The following is a 16,175-nucleotide window of genomic DNA, read 5'->3' as shown; positions in this document are numbered from 1 at the left end:
AAAAATAAAATAAATAAATAAAATTTAAAAACATTTATTTCTGATAATTGAGAGTTAGTTCCATGCCTCATTATTGTAGTCAGCCCTGCGTTTTTGCATCCTGGTTGCTATATATTCATTCAGAACTTCGCTGACCAGGGATTAAACCCATTTCCCTTCAGTTGGAAGCTCAGAATTTTAACCACTGGACTGCCAGGGAAGTCCCTCCTATGACTTCGCTTTGTCTGCTCTCCTAAAGCGGACCCCAGGGAAGGCACTGCCTCCTTACCTTGCCTTCCACCCCAGAGTCCAGTGTGTCCCAGAGTCCTGCATGTGGGCAGGAATGGGAGCTGACCTGGCCTTGAGACACAGTCCAGCAGGGACCTCCCTCTCTCTGCCAGGCCTGGGCAGACCTCTAGAGCCCTTCTGCCCCTCCTCCATCCAGGGCCAGGGAGACTCCAGGGCTCTGGCAGGGCAGTGGGTGGCAGTGGCCAGAGTGGAAATTCCCCACGGGCTGGATTTTATTGGTGTTTGGCAGGCCTGGTTTTGGCCCCCCTCCTGGGGCTCAAGGGCCTGGCAATCTGTTTGGAGCATTGAGTGAGGGGTATGAGGTGGCAGAGGGGGTACAGGGTGGGGGCTTTTTCCACTCGCCCTAAAATGGAGAGTTCTCCAGTGCCAGGTTGGTGGCACTGGGCCAGCTCCAGGTCACGTCAGGCGAAGCCGGCAGGACCTGGAGATAAGGGACAGAAGAGGACACGGGAGATCGGGCTCAGAGCAGGAAGGAGGAGAGATGAGGGCCGGGGAGAGGGTCATGGGGGACCCAGGTGTTTCAGGAGAACTGAAGACACGGGCAGAGTTGCAACGGGACAGAAGAAGAGAGACAACGAAGAACAGAAGCAGGGGCTGGGACGTCCCCCTGTCCCCATGCCCCTGCCAGGCCTCCAGTGTCAGAGGCACAACCAGAAGCCAGTGTGGCTTACACGTGGGTGTCCTGAGCACTTGCTGAACTGTGATGAGAACTTCCCCAAATGCCCCGTTTGACCAGGAAGTTCTCTAAAGCTACCCCTGGTAGCTCGGACTTCAGTCACTGGCGACCCAGCTCCATCACCTGATCCATGCTAATAATGCCGTCATCATTACCAGCATCAGCACCACACTAACCACCATCATCATTACCTTTATCCTAGCTTCTGAGCCCATCATCCCAGACACCCTAACTGCATCCCTCAAGGGCTTGGGAGTACTTGAACCAGGACTCAAGTCAGAATCTTTGAATGTATCACCTCTAGACCAGTGATACTCAACTATTTTGCTCCCAAAAGGGACGCTGGGCTGTGCCTGCAGACATTGTTGGTTGGCATGACTGGGGGACAGCTACTGGCATCTAGTCAGTAGAGGCCAAGGATGTTGCTAAACATCCTACAATGCCCAGAACAGCCCCTCAACAAAGAGTTTTTTTGTTCCGAGTTTTGGAATTACGGACTTGTCTGTAGACCTGCCTATAGACCCTACAGCCCTCATTCTGCCCTCCTCTGGCCCTCACCCCAAAATGCCCAGCTCACACCTCTGGTTCCTGGGCAAAGAAGTCGTCTTTGCCACCGCATCTTTCGGCAAGTTTGATCTCTTATCGCTCACACCTCCTGGCCTCCACTGCTTGTTCTGAAAAGTCAATAGGATGAAAAGTCCTTTGAGGCCACCCTCACAAAGGAAAACACCCGGAAATGACTGATACAGGGAGCCCAGGGTACACCCAGGGTTGAGACCATGCTTGTCCAGGGCAGGGAGGCAGCAACTGGGCTGGGTCCCGAGGTATAAAGGAGGAAGGAGTGTTCAGGCTTTCACTCCACTGCAACAGCACAACTCCGAGCTGCCTCTCCGCTGCAGCCAGCTGGAAATCAGCATCATGAAGTGGATGGTACTGGCCTTGGTCTCCCTCCAGGCCTTGGAGGCAGCGGCACTGGTCAAGTGAGTCTGGGGCCTGAATGCTGGGACAGGAACCCTGGCAGATTTTTTTTTTTTTAAATAAACTTATTTACAAAGCAGATACAGATTCACAGACTTAGAGAACAAACTTATGGTTGCCAGGAGGGAAGGACTAGGGGAAGAGATAGTTAAGGAGTTTGGGATCTATGGGTACACTCTGCTACAATTAAAATGGATAACCAACAGGATGATAACCTTATAGCACAGGGAACTCTGCTCAATATTATGTGTCAACCTGGACGGGAGGGGAGTTTGAGAGAGAATGGATACATGTACATGCCTCGCTGAGGCCCTTTGCTGTCCCCCTGAAACTCTCACAAATTGTTAACCAGCTATGTGCTGTGCTGGGCTTAGCTGCTCAGTCATGTCTGACTCTTGGTGATCCCATGGACCTCAGCCTGCCAATCTCCTCTGTCCATAAGACTCTCCAGGCAAGAATACTGGAGTGGGTTATCATGCCCTCCTCCAGGGGATCTTCCTAACCCAGAAATCAAACCCAGGTCTCCCATATTGCAGGTGGATTCTTTACCGTCTGAGCCACCAGGGAAGCTCAAGAATACTGGAGTGGGTAGCCTATCCCTTCTCCAGGGGAACTTCCCCACCCAGGAATTGAACCGGGATCTCCTGCCTTGCAGGCGGATTCTTTACCAGCTGAGCTACTCGTGAAGCCCTAATCGGTTATACCCCAATAGAAAATAACAAGTAAAAAACAACAACAACAACAAAAAGCTACTATAGACTGGATGACTTATAAATAACAGAAATTAATTTCTCAAAGTTTTGGAGGCTGGGAAGTCCAAAATCAAGGTGCCAGTAGATTTGATGTCTGTCGGAGAATCTGCTTCCTAGTTCGTATACATACTCCCGATCATTCTGCTGTCCTCATGTGTTGGAAGGGACATGAAAGCTCTCTGGGTGACTCAGTCCCTGAGTCGGCACTGGACAGATCTCAGAATGGGAAGAGATATGGCCTCTGCCTTCAGGAAGCTTTCAGTCAGAGGGAGAAACACCATCCCTTCTCCCACTGATGATAAAGGATAGACCAGAAAAAGAGAGAGTAGGGGTGACTACTGCCTAAAAAAAAAAAAAAAAAAAAGACCTTGAAAGGCTGGTATACTCATTTCCAGATAGGGAGACATTTGCTAGAAGTTTCCTTAAGGCCCCCCAATTTATTTGACAGATGCCAAATCATCTAAGCAGAAACACCAGTTATGTAATCTCTATTCGCTGAGGTGTCAGGGGAAAGGGGATGAGGCCGCCGGGCTCACAGGACATCAAGAGGGCACCCAGCCTGCCACACTGCCGGCGACTGCACCATCAAAGGGGCACTTTTTTTGGTGGAAAGTTGGCTCCTCTCGGAAACTTCTTTGAATATGTCAATTCTGGAGTCATGGTGGTGTGAAGCAATCGTCAGCCTTCATATCTCAGGGTGAATGGGTTTAGCACAGAATTTCTGGAGAATGCAGGGTCTTGAGGGAAGGGGGAAGAGATGGGGAAAGAAGCAGGAATTCTGAGGCCTGGAGCCAGGCCTGGGGGCACTGGCAGAGACCCCTGGGCAGCGGAGGCAGGCAGGTCTGGGAGGACATGGGCAGAAGCCCATAATTCAGGAGATCCAGTTCCAGAGGCTGATCTGCGCTCTGGACCACTCAAGCCAACCTCCCCATGGTCCCTGGCTCCTGCGAGGAGCAGGACTGATCCAGGCCAGACACGGAGCAGAAGAACCAGGACCCTGTCTTCTGAGTCTCCAGTCTAGTGCTGTTCCCCTGCGCCTGCACTCTGTCACATCCAGCCAGTGGAAACTGCCAGGGCCACCATACCAGGGACTCTTTGGGGTTAACTTTGCCATCTCTGAAGCCTTTTTATTTTTTGAATGATGTATTGCTTTTTTTTTTTTTTTATGTATTGCTTTTTAATTTATTATTATTTTGCTGTGTTGTGTAGCATGTGGGATCTTAGTTTCCCGACCAGAGATTGAACTCATGCCCTCTGCATTGGGAACATGGAGTCTTAACCATTGAACCACCAAGGAAGTCCCTCTGAAAACTTTTTTTAAAAATGCACAAATTGGGAACTCCCTTGTGGTCCAGTGGTTAAGGGCTCTATACTTTCACTGCGAGAGTGTGGGTTCAATCCCTGGTCAGGGAACAAAGATCCAGCAAGCCACGCAGCACGGCCAAAACAAACAAACCACATAAATCCTGCAAAGGGTAATGTCTAAAGTTCCTCTCCCCTTCCTGGGAAAGAGTTTATGGGGTATTTGAGAGTGGAAGACCAGGGTGGGATGACGACCCATGGGATGAGGTCGGGGCAGGCCTGGGTGAAGGTAGTTGTCTTCTGAATCTTGGAGCAAGTCCTGAGAAGAGTTTTCCGAGAAAGAGAGAGGAAGAAAAAGAGAGGCAGAGGGAGAAAGAGCCAGAGAGAGCCAGAGACTGGGACAGAAATGGAGATAGAGGGAGACAGACACATATAAGCGACAGACACCATGGACAGAGGGACAGGGAGCCTGAGGCAAACAGTTAGGGATGGAGAGAGAGATTGGGATATTAGAGGTGCAGCAGGAAAGAGGGAGGCCCTGCCCTGATTCCAGCCCTTCTGCAGAATCCCCTTGAAGAAATTTAAGTCCATCCGTGAGACCATGAAGGAGAAGGGCCTCCTGGAGGACTTCCTGAGGACCTACAGGTATGATCCGGCCCAGAAGTACCGCTTTGGTGACTTCAGCGTGGCCACCGAGCCCATGGACTACATGGACGTGAGTCTTGACCCTCCCCTGCAGCACCCCCTCTTCCTGCTGCCAAAGGCTGAGGGCCAGGCCTGGGCTGTGAGCTGCACTCTCCCTCTCTGCACCCTCCCGCTCGCCCCCTGGAGGCTGCTCCCTGTCTCTCAGACCTGCCTGCCAGCCCGGAGACTTCATTGCCGGAGAAAGCATAGAGGGACCCCTGATGACCCGGCAGCTGAGTCCACGTAGACTTTTGGGGCTGGCCCAGGCGGGCTCAGACGAGGGCCTGTGGGTTCTGGGCCAGTGTGGAGGGCAGGCTCAGGCCCCTGCTTGTGGTGTGGGCTGTGGGGCTGGTCACTCTGCCCCTCTGGCCATGGAGAAGGCTGGGTCTGGTGGGCCGAGCGGCAGAGTGACCGGCTCCAATGCCCCCACCACAAGCAGGACCCGCCCCCCCCGCCCCCACCCAGAGCTAAGAGCCTGTCCCATGTCCCTTCCTCCCCACCCAGGCTGCTTACTTTGGCGAGATCAGCATTGGGACGCCACCACAGAACTTCCTGGTCCTTTTTGATACCGGCTCCTCCAACCTGTGGGTGCCCTCTGTCTACTGCCAGAGCCAGGCCTGCAGTGAGTGCGGGGCTGGGCAGGGGAGGGCAGTGACACCCGCTGGGGAAGGGCTGCACTTTCATAAAGATCGCTGGGGGGCGGGGGGTGGGGTGGGCAGGGAGCTCCAGTCCTGGAAAAGTCCAGGGATTTGTCCAGCATCACACGGCCCATGTCCAAGTCAGAGGGAAGGAACTGGCCACGAGCCTGGGTGGCCCCTCTCTGATTACCAGGACATATTCCCTCACCTACTCCAGCCTAGCCCAGCTCACTCCACTCCGTTCTGTTCACTCTGGGCAATGCCATTCCAGCCCACTCCACTCTACAACACTCTTTCTATGCTACTCCCCCACCACGATTTACTAAGTTCTTACTGAACTCTCCCAGGGACACGGGAGAAGGACATAGATGTGGTCCTCCTCCTGTCGCTGTCTTTGGAGATGTTCACTTCCTAGGGTGGCCCTGGCCGCTGCCAAAGCCTTGGGGTTTGGGTCTTGACACCTCTAGTCCAGAAGGCCCCTCGCTGGCTCCATCCTAGGCTGTCTCAGGATCCTGGTGTGGCCAGCTTCTCCTTGGGGTGAGGCGAAGGTCAGGGAGTACCCTGGAGGTCCATTAACTCCTTCATCTGTTGAGTAATTTCTCGACACTTGCCATGTATCAGGAGATCTGCTGGGGGCCAGGAAGACAGAGACAGATACTATACAACTTGCCCACACTACAATCCTAGGGAGGTCATCACCCTAGGGCATCTGAAGATTCTGTGATTATGTTAGGTTGGGGGGTGGGTGCTCTAGGATCAAGGCTGCCCAGTTCTCAAGGGCCTTCCGATGTCAGGAATGTCAGTTGGCTACCGCCTGACTCCTTGGCTGGCAGGGGGAGGTGTGTGTGTGTGTGTGTGTGCGTGTGTGTGTGCTGTGTGTGTGTGTGCAGAGGCTCTAGGATGTGAGTACAGGCTGGGAGACAAGTGGGCAGCCTTGCAGACCTTAGAGGGGGCCAGCATGACTTCCCGAATTTTCCCTTCCCTGCAGCCAGCCACACCCGCTTCAACCCCAGCCTGTCCTCCACCTACTCCACCAATGAGCAGACCTTCTCCCTGCAGTATGGCAGCGGCAGCCTCACTGGCATCTTAGGCTATGATACCCTGACGGTGAGTGATGCTGCTGGCTGAGCCCTCACCTCTTCCCAGGATATGGGGAAGGTAATTTGGGGCTGTGAACTCGATTCTAACCTCACAGTTCTCAAAGTCTGATGGGGAGACTTAGACGGATGCCTCTGAAAAACATGGGAAACACCCAGTGCTCTACCACTGTCTGTTACTGTTTAGTTGCTCAGTTGTGTCTACCTCTTTTGTAACCGCATGGACTGTACAGCCCACCAGGCTCCTCTGTTCATGGGCTTTCTCAGGCAAGAATACTGGAGTGGGTTGCCATTTCCTTCTCCAGGGGGTCTTCCTGAGCCAGGGATTGAACCCATGTCTCCTGCGTTGGCAAGCGGATTCTTTACCACTGAGCCACCAGGGAAGCCCATGCTCTACCATACAGGCCAGAAAATCATAACACTAGAGACTTATCCAGGAACTTCCTTGGTGGTCCAGTGGTTAAGACTCTGAACTTCCAATGCAGTGGGCGTGGGTTTGATCCCTGCTCGGGGAACTAAGATCCTGCATGCTGTGAGATGCAGCCAAAAAAACCATCCATTCACTCACTGACCCCTCACTGTGGGCCACCATGTGCCAGGTACCGAGGACAGAGAGTGATTGGGATGACCTGCTCCTTTTCCTTAAGGAGCTTAAAGCCTCGGGGAGAAGCAGGTTGGGGTGGGCAGTGCTGCAGCAGGTGAGGATGGCTCCTTGGAAGAGAAAGGGGCTTTCTCAAACCTGTCAAGAAGAGAGGTGGCAGAAGTGAGGGAGGGATGAAGAACAGACAGATGGGCGTCAGGAGGGGGATCCAGAGGGAGGTGTGTAGAGTTACATTCATCACTTCCCATCCTCTGTGTCCCCTCCAGGTCCAAGGCATCCAGGTCCCCAACCAGGAGTTTGGCTTGAGTAAGACCGAGCCGGGCACCAGTTTCCTCTATGCAAATTTCGATGGCATCATGGGCATGGCCTACCCATCCCTGTCCGTGGATGGGGCCACCACCGTCCTCCAGGGCATGGTGCAGGAGGGTGCCCTCACCAGCCCGATCTTCAGCTTCTACCTCAGCAGGTAAAGAACTACCTGGAAGTCCCCAGCTACCAGCCCACTCGCTTCCATGGGCCTGGATGACTGAGGTTCAAACACTTTGAAGTTTGGAGGCAGGCATTCCCAGCAGGCATTTGGCAGGACCTTTCCTCCTGGGCTTCTGACTCTTCCTCTCCCGCGCTCCCCATCCCTGCATCTGTCCCCAGCCCACTCGGTCTCTTCTTTGCATTTCTTGGTCAAGACAGAATCTCCCCTTCCTCCGGCAGAACTCTGCTTGGAGCATTGTTGCAGCTTCTCCTACGTCTATGGGGCTTCCCTGGTGGCTCAGATGATAAAGAATCTGCCTGCAGTGAGGGAGATCGGGGTTCAATCCCTGGATGGGTAAGATCCCCTGGAGAAGGGAATGGCAACCCACTCCAGTATTCTTGCCTGGAGAATCCCATGGACAGAGGAGCCTGGTGGGCTACAGTCCACGGGGTCGCCATGAGTCAGACAGGACTGAGTGGCTAACACTTTCACTTTCCCCTACCTCTAGGGCTGCCTGCCTGCCCAGAGCTGCAGTGAACTCACTTCCTTCTGACCAAATGTTTTCTACCTGGACACCTCTTTTATGTAATAATCTATTGCTCCATCTCCTTTGATCTATTGTTCTAGCCAGGTCTTCTGGCCTCAGTCCACCATGAACTCAAACAAATTGTTGTTCTTACCACAAACACACGAGCAAACGTGGTTATTTACGTGGACGGGCCCTGGAGTCAAGTGGTGGGTGGCCTGGAGGGGACTTTCCATCTTTTCTCTGTAGAATTAGACAACTACCTTCTAGAGATAGTCAACAGCTACTCCCCGGGGCTTAGTCATTTGAACTTGACGTCCAACAATATTATCCGGTTACTGAGGTTGCTGACCTCTGTTTACAAGTGCTCTGAGTTTAGCCTGGAGGATCGCTGCCCAGCGCCACACTCCTGCTCGTCTACCGTCTAACAGGGAGGTCGTGCCCTCCACTCCCCCTGGGCCCCTCCTCCCTCCGATTCCAGCAGAAAAACAACACACTGGGCCCCGGTCAGGCTCCTGCCGACACGCTCCACCAGCAGCATGAAGTGAAAGGCAGAGGAGAGAGGTGGGACAGGGCTGCAGGCCAGATGACCAGAGGCTTTCCCAGAGGAAGCACTTGGTGGAGCTGCCTCATTTGAGAGCCGGAGGCACTGGGAATTCCCAGCCTTGGTCAGAGGTGGGGGATACAACGTCTGCCCTTAGGTAACCCGAGTCTGAGGGGACACAGCCCCGCCTCAGGGAGCCCCAGTCTGAGGGGAGACACAGTCCTATCCTCAGGGATTCCCAGTCTGAGGGGACACAGCCCTGCCTCAGGGAGCCCCAGTCTGAGGGGAGACACAGCCCTGCCTCAGGGAGCCCCAGTTTGAGAGGAGACATAGTCCTGCCCTCAGGGAGCCCCAGTCTGAGGGGAGACGCAGTCCTATCCTCAGGGAGCCCGAGTCTGGAGCCAGGGCAGGACTTCTACTTTCCTGCCTTTCCCACAGCCACTTCCTGACTCGCCTTTCACTTTACATTCCGCAGCCAACAGGGCTCTCAGGATGGAGGAGCAGTCATTTTTGGGGGTGTGGACAGCAGCCTGTACACGGGGCAGATCTCCTGGGCCCCTGTCACTCAGGAGCTGTACTGGCAGATTGGCGTTGAGGAGTGAGTCTGCGGTGGGCCCCAGGGGTGTGGGCACTTCATTCGGGCAGGATGTCACACACACACATCCAGGTCTTGGGGTTTCAAGACCCTGGTCGGCCTGGAGAAGGTGGGTGCAGTAGAGACAACACAGGAAGAGGCAGGGTCTGGAATCCCAGACATTTCAGACCCTGTCATCCAACCCTAGGGGCTTAGAGATTAGAAACTGGGGTGTGTGGGGGGAGGGACTAATTTACTCAAAGTATTTACAACGAATCAATAGCCCTGGCCATCAGTCTTTCTAGAACTATCTGTGGAACGTTTTAGAAACAGAAAACATGGCCATTCAGGCGGACTTGGACAGACTCTGTTATGAGGCTGGGGGATGGTTGGATTGACCTCTGTAGAATCCTTATCTTCCTGAGGGGCACCTTGATTAGGTAACTGCGGCCCATCCCTTAGCTGCCCTGAGCTGGGAGTTGCTGAGACTGCCCGTCTTCTCACTATTCAGGTTCCTCATTGGTGACCAGGCCACAGGCTGGTGCTCCGCAGGCTGCCAGGCCATCGTGGACACCGGCACATCTCTGCTCACGGTGCCCCAGCAGTTCCTGAGTGCCCTTCTGCAGGCCACGGGGGCCCAGGAGGACCAGTATGGACAGGTGCATGCAGCGGAGGCGTGCCCCTTCCCAGGGAGGGACCAGGGCGCGTTTATGGTTTTTCCTGGGAGCACAGGAAGAGCCTGATTCTTGGCCTCGGTGCTTCTCGCTGCCTCCCGGCACTGGAGGTGGGGGCCCCGGATGACTGGGGCAGGGGCTGGCTGGGGGTTGGAAGGCTGATTCAGGGGGGCCAGATGCCTGTGCTGGTATGGGAGGTCACTAATAGGCAGAATTTCCTCTGAGCTTTAACCACTTAGAGGAAACAGGTTAAACACCTGCTTGGCTTTGCAGTAAGAGCTAAATAATTAGAATGTGGGACCAAGCCCGACAGCGACAAGGAATAACTCTTGAATTCAGAGCTCCCTCACCTCCACCTTGGGAGGTGGATGGGGCAAGGTCCTGCCCCCATCCTTACCCCCTCCTGAGCCTACCAAAGGGTTTGCATAATTAAGGTATTCTCACTAAGTTTGGTGGACTGATGAGCTATACTTTCTACAGAACTGTGTATTTTATTTATTTATTATTTTAACTTTTACTGGGATATAGTTGCTTTACAATGCTGTGTAAAGCTGTCCAACGAAGAGAATCAGTTAGAGGCATACATATATCCATCCCCTCCCTCTTTGACCTCCCACCCGGCCATCACCATTCCACCCTCTAGTCATCACAGAGCACCCAGCCGAACACCTCATGCTATATAGCAGGTTCCCGTCAGCCATCTATCTTACACACAGTAGTGTATCAGACCTGTTTTAAAAGGACACTTGCAGAGAAGGGGCGTAGATTTAAACTTTCATGGGGGATATTCAAGAAAGAGGCATGTTTTGAGAAAGGTGACTCAGGTCCCCCCACAACCTACCCTCTGTACAGTAGCTTCTAAAACTTGGAACTTCTGTACGCAAGTCCTCATGGGTAACACCAACAGTATTGATGTTGCAGCCTCCAGTCCAACAGCAGGCTTGGGGTTCAGGCCCAGGACCCCAGGGGCTGCAGTGATGGGACTGGCAGTTCCTCTTAGAGGGAAGATGAGGTAACCCGGGCGCTGTTCCTCTCTACAGTTTCCTGTGGACTGTAACAACATCCAGAACCTGCCCACCCTCACCTTTGTCATCAATGGCGTGCAGTTCCCTCTGCCACCTGCCTCCTACATCCTCAATGTAAGTCCTGGTTCCTGCAGGCTGAGCCAGTGGGCACAAGATCAGGGATGGAGGTGGGTGATGGATGGGAGGAAGCTGTGAGGAGCCAGAAACACTCGGCCCCCTTAACTGTGCCATTTCCTTGCAGCATTGATTTCTCTTCCCCTCTCATGGATTTTAAACCCCCTTCTCTGGAACCAGGCTATGAAAGAGCAGAGCAGTCATCTATTATTAATAATTATTATTAATTAAGGGGGAGAGTCACTGGCTCTCTGTTGAGCACTTACAAGAGTCAGCCACCAAGTGAAGCACTTTGTCTACATTTTCCTGATAACATTTAATGAGGGAGATATGAATTTTTATTTTACAAGTAAAAACTTGGAGGTTCCAAGAGGTTAACTCATTGGCTACATAGTTAGTCAGGGTGAAGCTAAGGTTTGAACCTAAGTTGATCTGGCTCCAAGGCTTTACTACCAGGAGTTGAGGAGATCCTGCAGAGGGAGGGCCCTTGCAACCTGCCCTCAGCCACACTAGAATCCCCAACCAGCCCCGCTCTGGCAGCTCAGTTGGCCTATGAGGCCTCAAGGGTAGAAACTCTGGCTCATTCTTTTCTGTGTCTGTGCTGCTGGCCTGGGGCTCTGGGCTGAGCAGTGCCCCATCTACCTGTGAGCTGATGAATGAGTGTTGTTGCCCTTGTGTGTTGTGCAGAATGACGACAGCTACTGCATCCTGGGGGTGGAGGTCACCTACCTACCCTCCCAGAATGGCCAGCCCCTGTGGATCCTTGGGGACGTCTTTCTCAGGTCATACTATTCCGTCTACGACCTGGGCAACAACAGGGTGGGCTTCGCCACAGCCGCCTAGACTCTGCGCCTGGACTCCCGGGCTTCCTTCTCCCTCTGGACACTCCACCCTACAGGGGGTTCTCTCTGCACTTCCTGTCTGCATTTAGCCTCCCTTCTCTGGACTCTGGACTTTCTCTAACAATAAACAGCTCTTCTCCACATCGGCCATCCTGTTGTTTTTAGAGGGCAGTCGTAGCCTTGTAAGGCTCAGGGAATGGGACAATAAGAGTCAGAGGCAACTTTGCCTCTACTGGACCATGTTGTCCCTGAGTTTCTAGGAAGTTCGTGGTGGGTCACTGAGATTCTAAGAGAAATAGGGCATGAGGTAGGCTTGGGGGTGGGCCCTGTACCCCTCAAAGCTTGGAGTCTCTTCACAGCTTCTCTCTGGAGAGGGAAAACAGTGGTAGTGGCATGCAGGCAGGGCATTCCTTTGTAAGGGACAATCCAAAATGCTCTGCTGACTTAATTTACCAAACTACCACCAGAGTTACCCCACACATATTACTAGCAGTGTGACTAGGGGTCCCATGGGTCTTAAATCTAGGCTTCTTCCTCCTTATCAGTGATCAAATTTGCACTAGGAGCTTTCAGAAGAAGGCTGGAGGACAGTGCACACTGTAATAGATGTGGGTCCTTCAGGGAGACATCACCTGATGCCACCAGAGCATCTTGTGACGTCCAGCAGGAGAGGGTGACATGAAAACGCCAGGAAGTTTCTCTCTTCAGCATCATGGTGGTGGTGTGCCTGCAAGCTCCAGCTAATGAGGTCTAAGTGGGGAGGGCTAAATGGAGAACTCATGATGGGAGAGGCTCCATTTTATAATCATATTTCCTTCACCATGCTGATCAACCTTGTCCCTTATGCTCAAGATCCAGGTCTGGTACCCCATTCCAAACCAGGAGGATGAGGTTTGACACAGAGGGGTTTCTATGGCAACAGCACACCCTCTGGGACCCTACATCTTTCCTAGACTCCAGGAAACCCAGCACACTGCACGCCTCTCATTGGGGTCAAATAGGCCACATGGTATATTGTGATGATCTGTGGTTCGTGACATTACTTCCTGAACACAGAAAACTTGCAACAGGGGTAGAAACCAAATGGAGCAAAGTTTCCAAATTAAACGCCAAGTCCCAGCACAGGCCTGAGCCCACAGGGTGGGACTACAAATCCCGACGTGCCTAGCAGAGCCGTCGCCCAGGAGGACTACGTTTCCCAGCGGGCTCTGCAGCAGGCAGACAGACGGTAGGGCGGGGCGGGGCGGAGCCGGGATGGGCGGGGCCGCGGGGTAGGGTGCTGCCCTCTGCCGGGCGCGGCGGGAAGTGAGTGCCGAGTGACAGCAGGAGCCCCGGCGCCGGGCGCGGGGCTCGGTGACAGCGGAGGCGGCGGCCGCGGGCTGGACGTAGGGAGCGGCGGCGGCGCCGACCGCAGAGGGCAGGGCGGACGGGGGCGGGCCTCCCCGGTGGCGCGGAGCCGGAGGAGCCCGGGAGGGGGCGGCCGGCGCAGCTCTCGGGCCCGACACCTGAACTTGGGACAAGTTGCCGGAGTCGCGGGGCGCGGGCGGCGGACGGATTGACCTTCATAGCTAGGTGAGCGGGACCGGGGGGCAAGGGGTGCGCGGAGGGCCCGGAACTCCCGACCCAGGCTCCGCTGCGCCGATCCCGTGGGTCCGCGAGACAGGTGGGTGGCTGGGTGGGGGTGTTGACTGGAAAGGGGAGCGAGATCGTGTGCGCCGCACTGCCACCCGCCCCGCGGTCCGTCTAGCCGGCCCGGCTCCTCCGGCGCATGGCCGGGGCGGCGCTGCCCGCGGAGCTTGGGAGCCCCTCCAGCCCCTCCCTTCAGGCTCGGGCCGGGGGGCGGCTTCTCCACGACCTTATGTAACCAGGCGGGAGGGGCCGTGGCAGGCAAGGGCCTTCCCGGCCCGGGAGCTGGAAGTCGAAGGGGCGGGAGGCATGGGAGTCAACTTGCAAGAAGTTTTGAGGGCATGTGGGCCCTGCGCCCGCTTCTTCTCCACCGGACGCGGCTGGGGCGGCGGGTGGCACGGGGGAGGGCGCGGGAGGTAGGGAGTGTGCGGGGGCCGAGTCCGGCGGGGCCAGGCCCTGCCTGGATGGTCCCGGGGAGTGGGCGGGCCGGAGCAGCGCCACGCCCCGGGGGCCGGGCTGCTGGGGGGGGGGCGGGTGGAAGTACCATCCTTCCCTCCCTTCCCGCCCCTTCCTCCCCCTCGGTCTCTTGAAGAAGCCGCTCCAACCCGCGTTCCCCGGTGTGCCCGAGAGCAGTCTTTTTCTCCCCCTTGCATTATTCCACGACATTAGGGAACTCCAACCCCAGAGCACACCACTCCTTCTGCCTTCCCTGCAACTCCCAGCCATCTACCCGCCCCCAGAGTATCCCCCCTCCTTCCCGGTCCCGAATCCCGGAAAACACGCCCCCTTCCCCTGATTCCGTGAGTCTGCACCTCCCAACCCCAGGCTGTCCCACCCCTAAGTCAGCACTCTCCGCCGTCCCCGCCCGCCCCCGGTACCCCGATCAGCTATTCGGCCGAAGTGGCGAGTGCGCTCGCCTTCTCGGAGGGAGCGGGCTGATGCCAGCTCGGCTCCCCGCCCCTCGGCTCCCTCCCGCCCGGAGTTCTGGCTTCACGCACGGCTGCCCAGAGCTGCTCAGGGTTGCGCGAGCAGGTTCGCGCCGCAGCCGCCCGGCGCTCCCCGGCCCGGCTCGCAGGGGGAGGGAGGGAGGCGGGGTGGTGGTGGAGGGAGGGCGCCGAGGGCGGGGCTCATCCGTCCTGGGCTCCGCCACCGCTGCTCATCGGGCCAACCCCTCACCGCTGAGTCCTTCTCCGATGCCGCGCCCACCCCTGTCGTCGACCTCACGCGCGTGTGTTCTGGGGGTGGTTATGCGCAAACAGTTCCTGGACCAAACTTGAGCGCTTTGGCTTAGCGTTCTCCGGGGAAGTGCTAGTTAATCCTTGTGATAGTGATCGTTAACCCTTGAGTGGGGAGGGGCTGCTTAGTTGAGCCCGAATGGGACAAGGCTGGTGTAGGTCCCCAGTGACGCCTCTGGGATGTGGATTCAGAACCCTGATGGCTGAGATTCCACCCGCCCAAGACCTGGCACTCTTGGGCAACTGGGGGTGGAGGGGAAGACGGGGGGCTGGTCTCGTGTGGGTGTCCTCAACGCAGAACGCAGTTCTTGGTTCGTAGACTTGCTCCCTCTGAGGCCTTCTCTATGCCCAGCCTGAGGACCGGCCCCCAGGCCCTGCCCTCAGGGAGATCACAGTCTGGGAGAGAGACAGCCGGCAAGAGTTAAAGGCAGGCCAGAAGAGGCAGGCGGGGGAGGGCTGGCTGCCTCCAGAGCCCTACCTGGTAGTCTGAGGTGTGCCTGGTTCTTGCCTCAGTTTCCCCAGCCATGGGGAAAATGGCAACTCACACAGGCCCCTTCATTCTGCCTGCCTCCTGGCTTCTGGGGCAGAAGAGTCGGGAACCAGGCAACGGAAACGAAGAGCTGTTTAGGGTGACTGTGTGCTCTGCTTGTCTGGGAGCACAGCCAACGTTGCTTACAGTTTACGGGGCCTGTTACAGCAGCAGTGCTGTTTTGCCCTCAGCTCAGCTCTCTGAGGTGCAGCCCAATGGGAGCTCAGGTCCCCTGATTCTGTGTTCTGTGGAAAGGGTGCAATGGTTGGGGGCATCTCCTCTGGTGAGCACTCAATCCCAGGAGAGCCCCTGGGCTTCTGAGGGCTGATGGCCTGGTAACTCAGTCGGAGGTGGGTAGGAGGGTGGGCCAGGGCACGCAGGAGCCCATCCAGTGCTCAGGGATGATGGGGGTCCCCAGCACTCACCCCAGGGCCAGTGAGGCCTCCCTTCGGAAAGCAGGTGGGAGGGGCTTCCCACCTCTCAAGCCTGGCTGCCCTTTGAGGGTCTGGCTTCTGGCCCCATCCCTCCTGGGGCTCTGTTTATGGTTGTAATTGCATCATTAGCCAGAGTTTATAGAGTTACTTAGCACCTGCCCCCACAGGGAGTGGCCTCGCCACCCCCTGGCTTCTGTCTCTTCCTTTTCAAAGTCGACTTGGTTTCTGCCGGCAACTGGGGTTTCCCCAACCGCAGCTGGCATGCAAGCCAGGTTGAGCCTTTGTCCTAGGGATGGAGGGCAGTCAGCACTTGGGGCCCAGCTTGGGGCTGCCCTGGAGATGACCGTGGAAATTGGGTTGGCCTCCTCTGATACAGAGAGGGAGGGGGGTTCAGGGTTCCCGGAGCTGCCAGCAGTGTCCACATCCCAGGACACAGTGGGTGTTTTTGCATATGATGTATGTATCCACGTCTGAAAAGAGAGGTAAAAATGCACACACGTCACAGGCAGCTGTGAGGAGTGAGGTGCCTGGTACATGGTGAGTCCAGATGCTGCTCAGTATCTCAGT

General features: G+C 55.7%; 2 protein-coding genes across 2 annotated transcripts in view; both read left to right on the top strand.

Annotated features, from left to right (window-relative positions):
* Nucleotides 1-1,882: 1,882 nt before the first annotated feature.
* Nucleotides 1,883-11,785, top strand: PGC (progastricsin). Its single transcript, XM_065912596.1, has 9 exons — nucleotides 1,883-1,944; nucleotides 4,561-4,711; nucleotides 5,185-5,302; nucleotides 6,307-6,425; nucleotides 7,283-7,482; nucleotides 9,031-9,153; nucleotides 9,641-9,788; nucleotides 10,844-10,942; nucleotides 11,630-11,785. The coding sequence occupies exons 1-9, from the start codon at nucleotides 1,883-1,885 to the stop codon at nucleotides 11,783-11,785; spliced, it is 1,176 nt and encodes a 391-aa protein (XP_065768668.1).
* Nucleotides 11,786-13,089: 1,304 nt separating this feature from the next.
* Nucleotides 13,090-16,175, top strand: part of TFEB (transcription factor EB) — a 48,131-nt gene continuing 45,045 nt past the window's right edge. The window contains exon 1 of the mRNA XM_065912944.1: nucleotides 13,090-13,356. The gene's annotated coding sequence lies outside the window, so the exon portion shown is untranslated. The remainder of the gene's footprint in view (nucleotides 13,357-16,175) is intronic.

The sequence above is a fragment of the Muntiacus reevesi genome, chromosome 20 (genome assembly GCF_963930625.1).
Source record: "Muntiacus reevesi chromosome 20, mMunRee1.1, whole genome shotgun sequence".
NCBI classification, from domain to species: Eukaryota; Metazoa; Chordata; class Mammalia; order Artiodactyla; family Cervidae; genus Muntiacus; species Muntiacus reevesi.
This window is presented reverse-complemented; position numbering and strand designations above follow the sequence as displayed.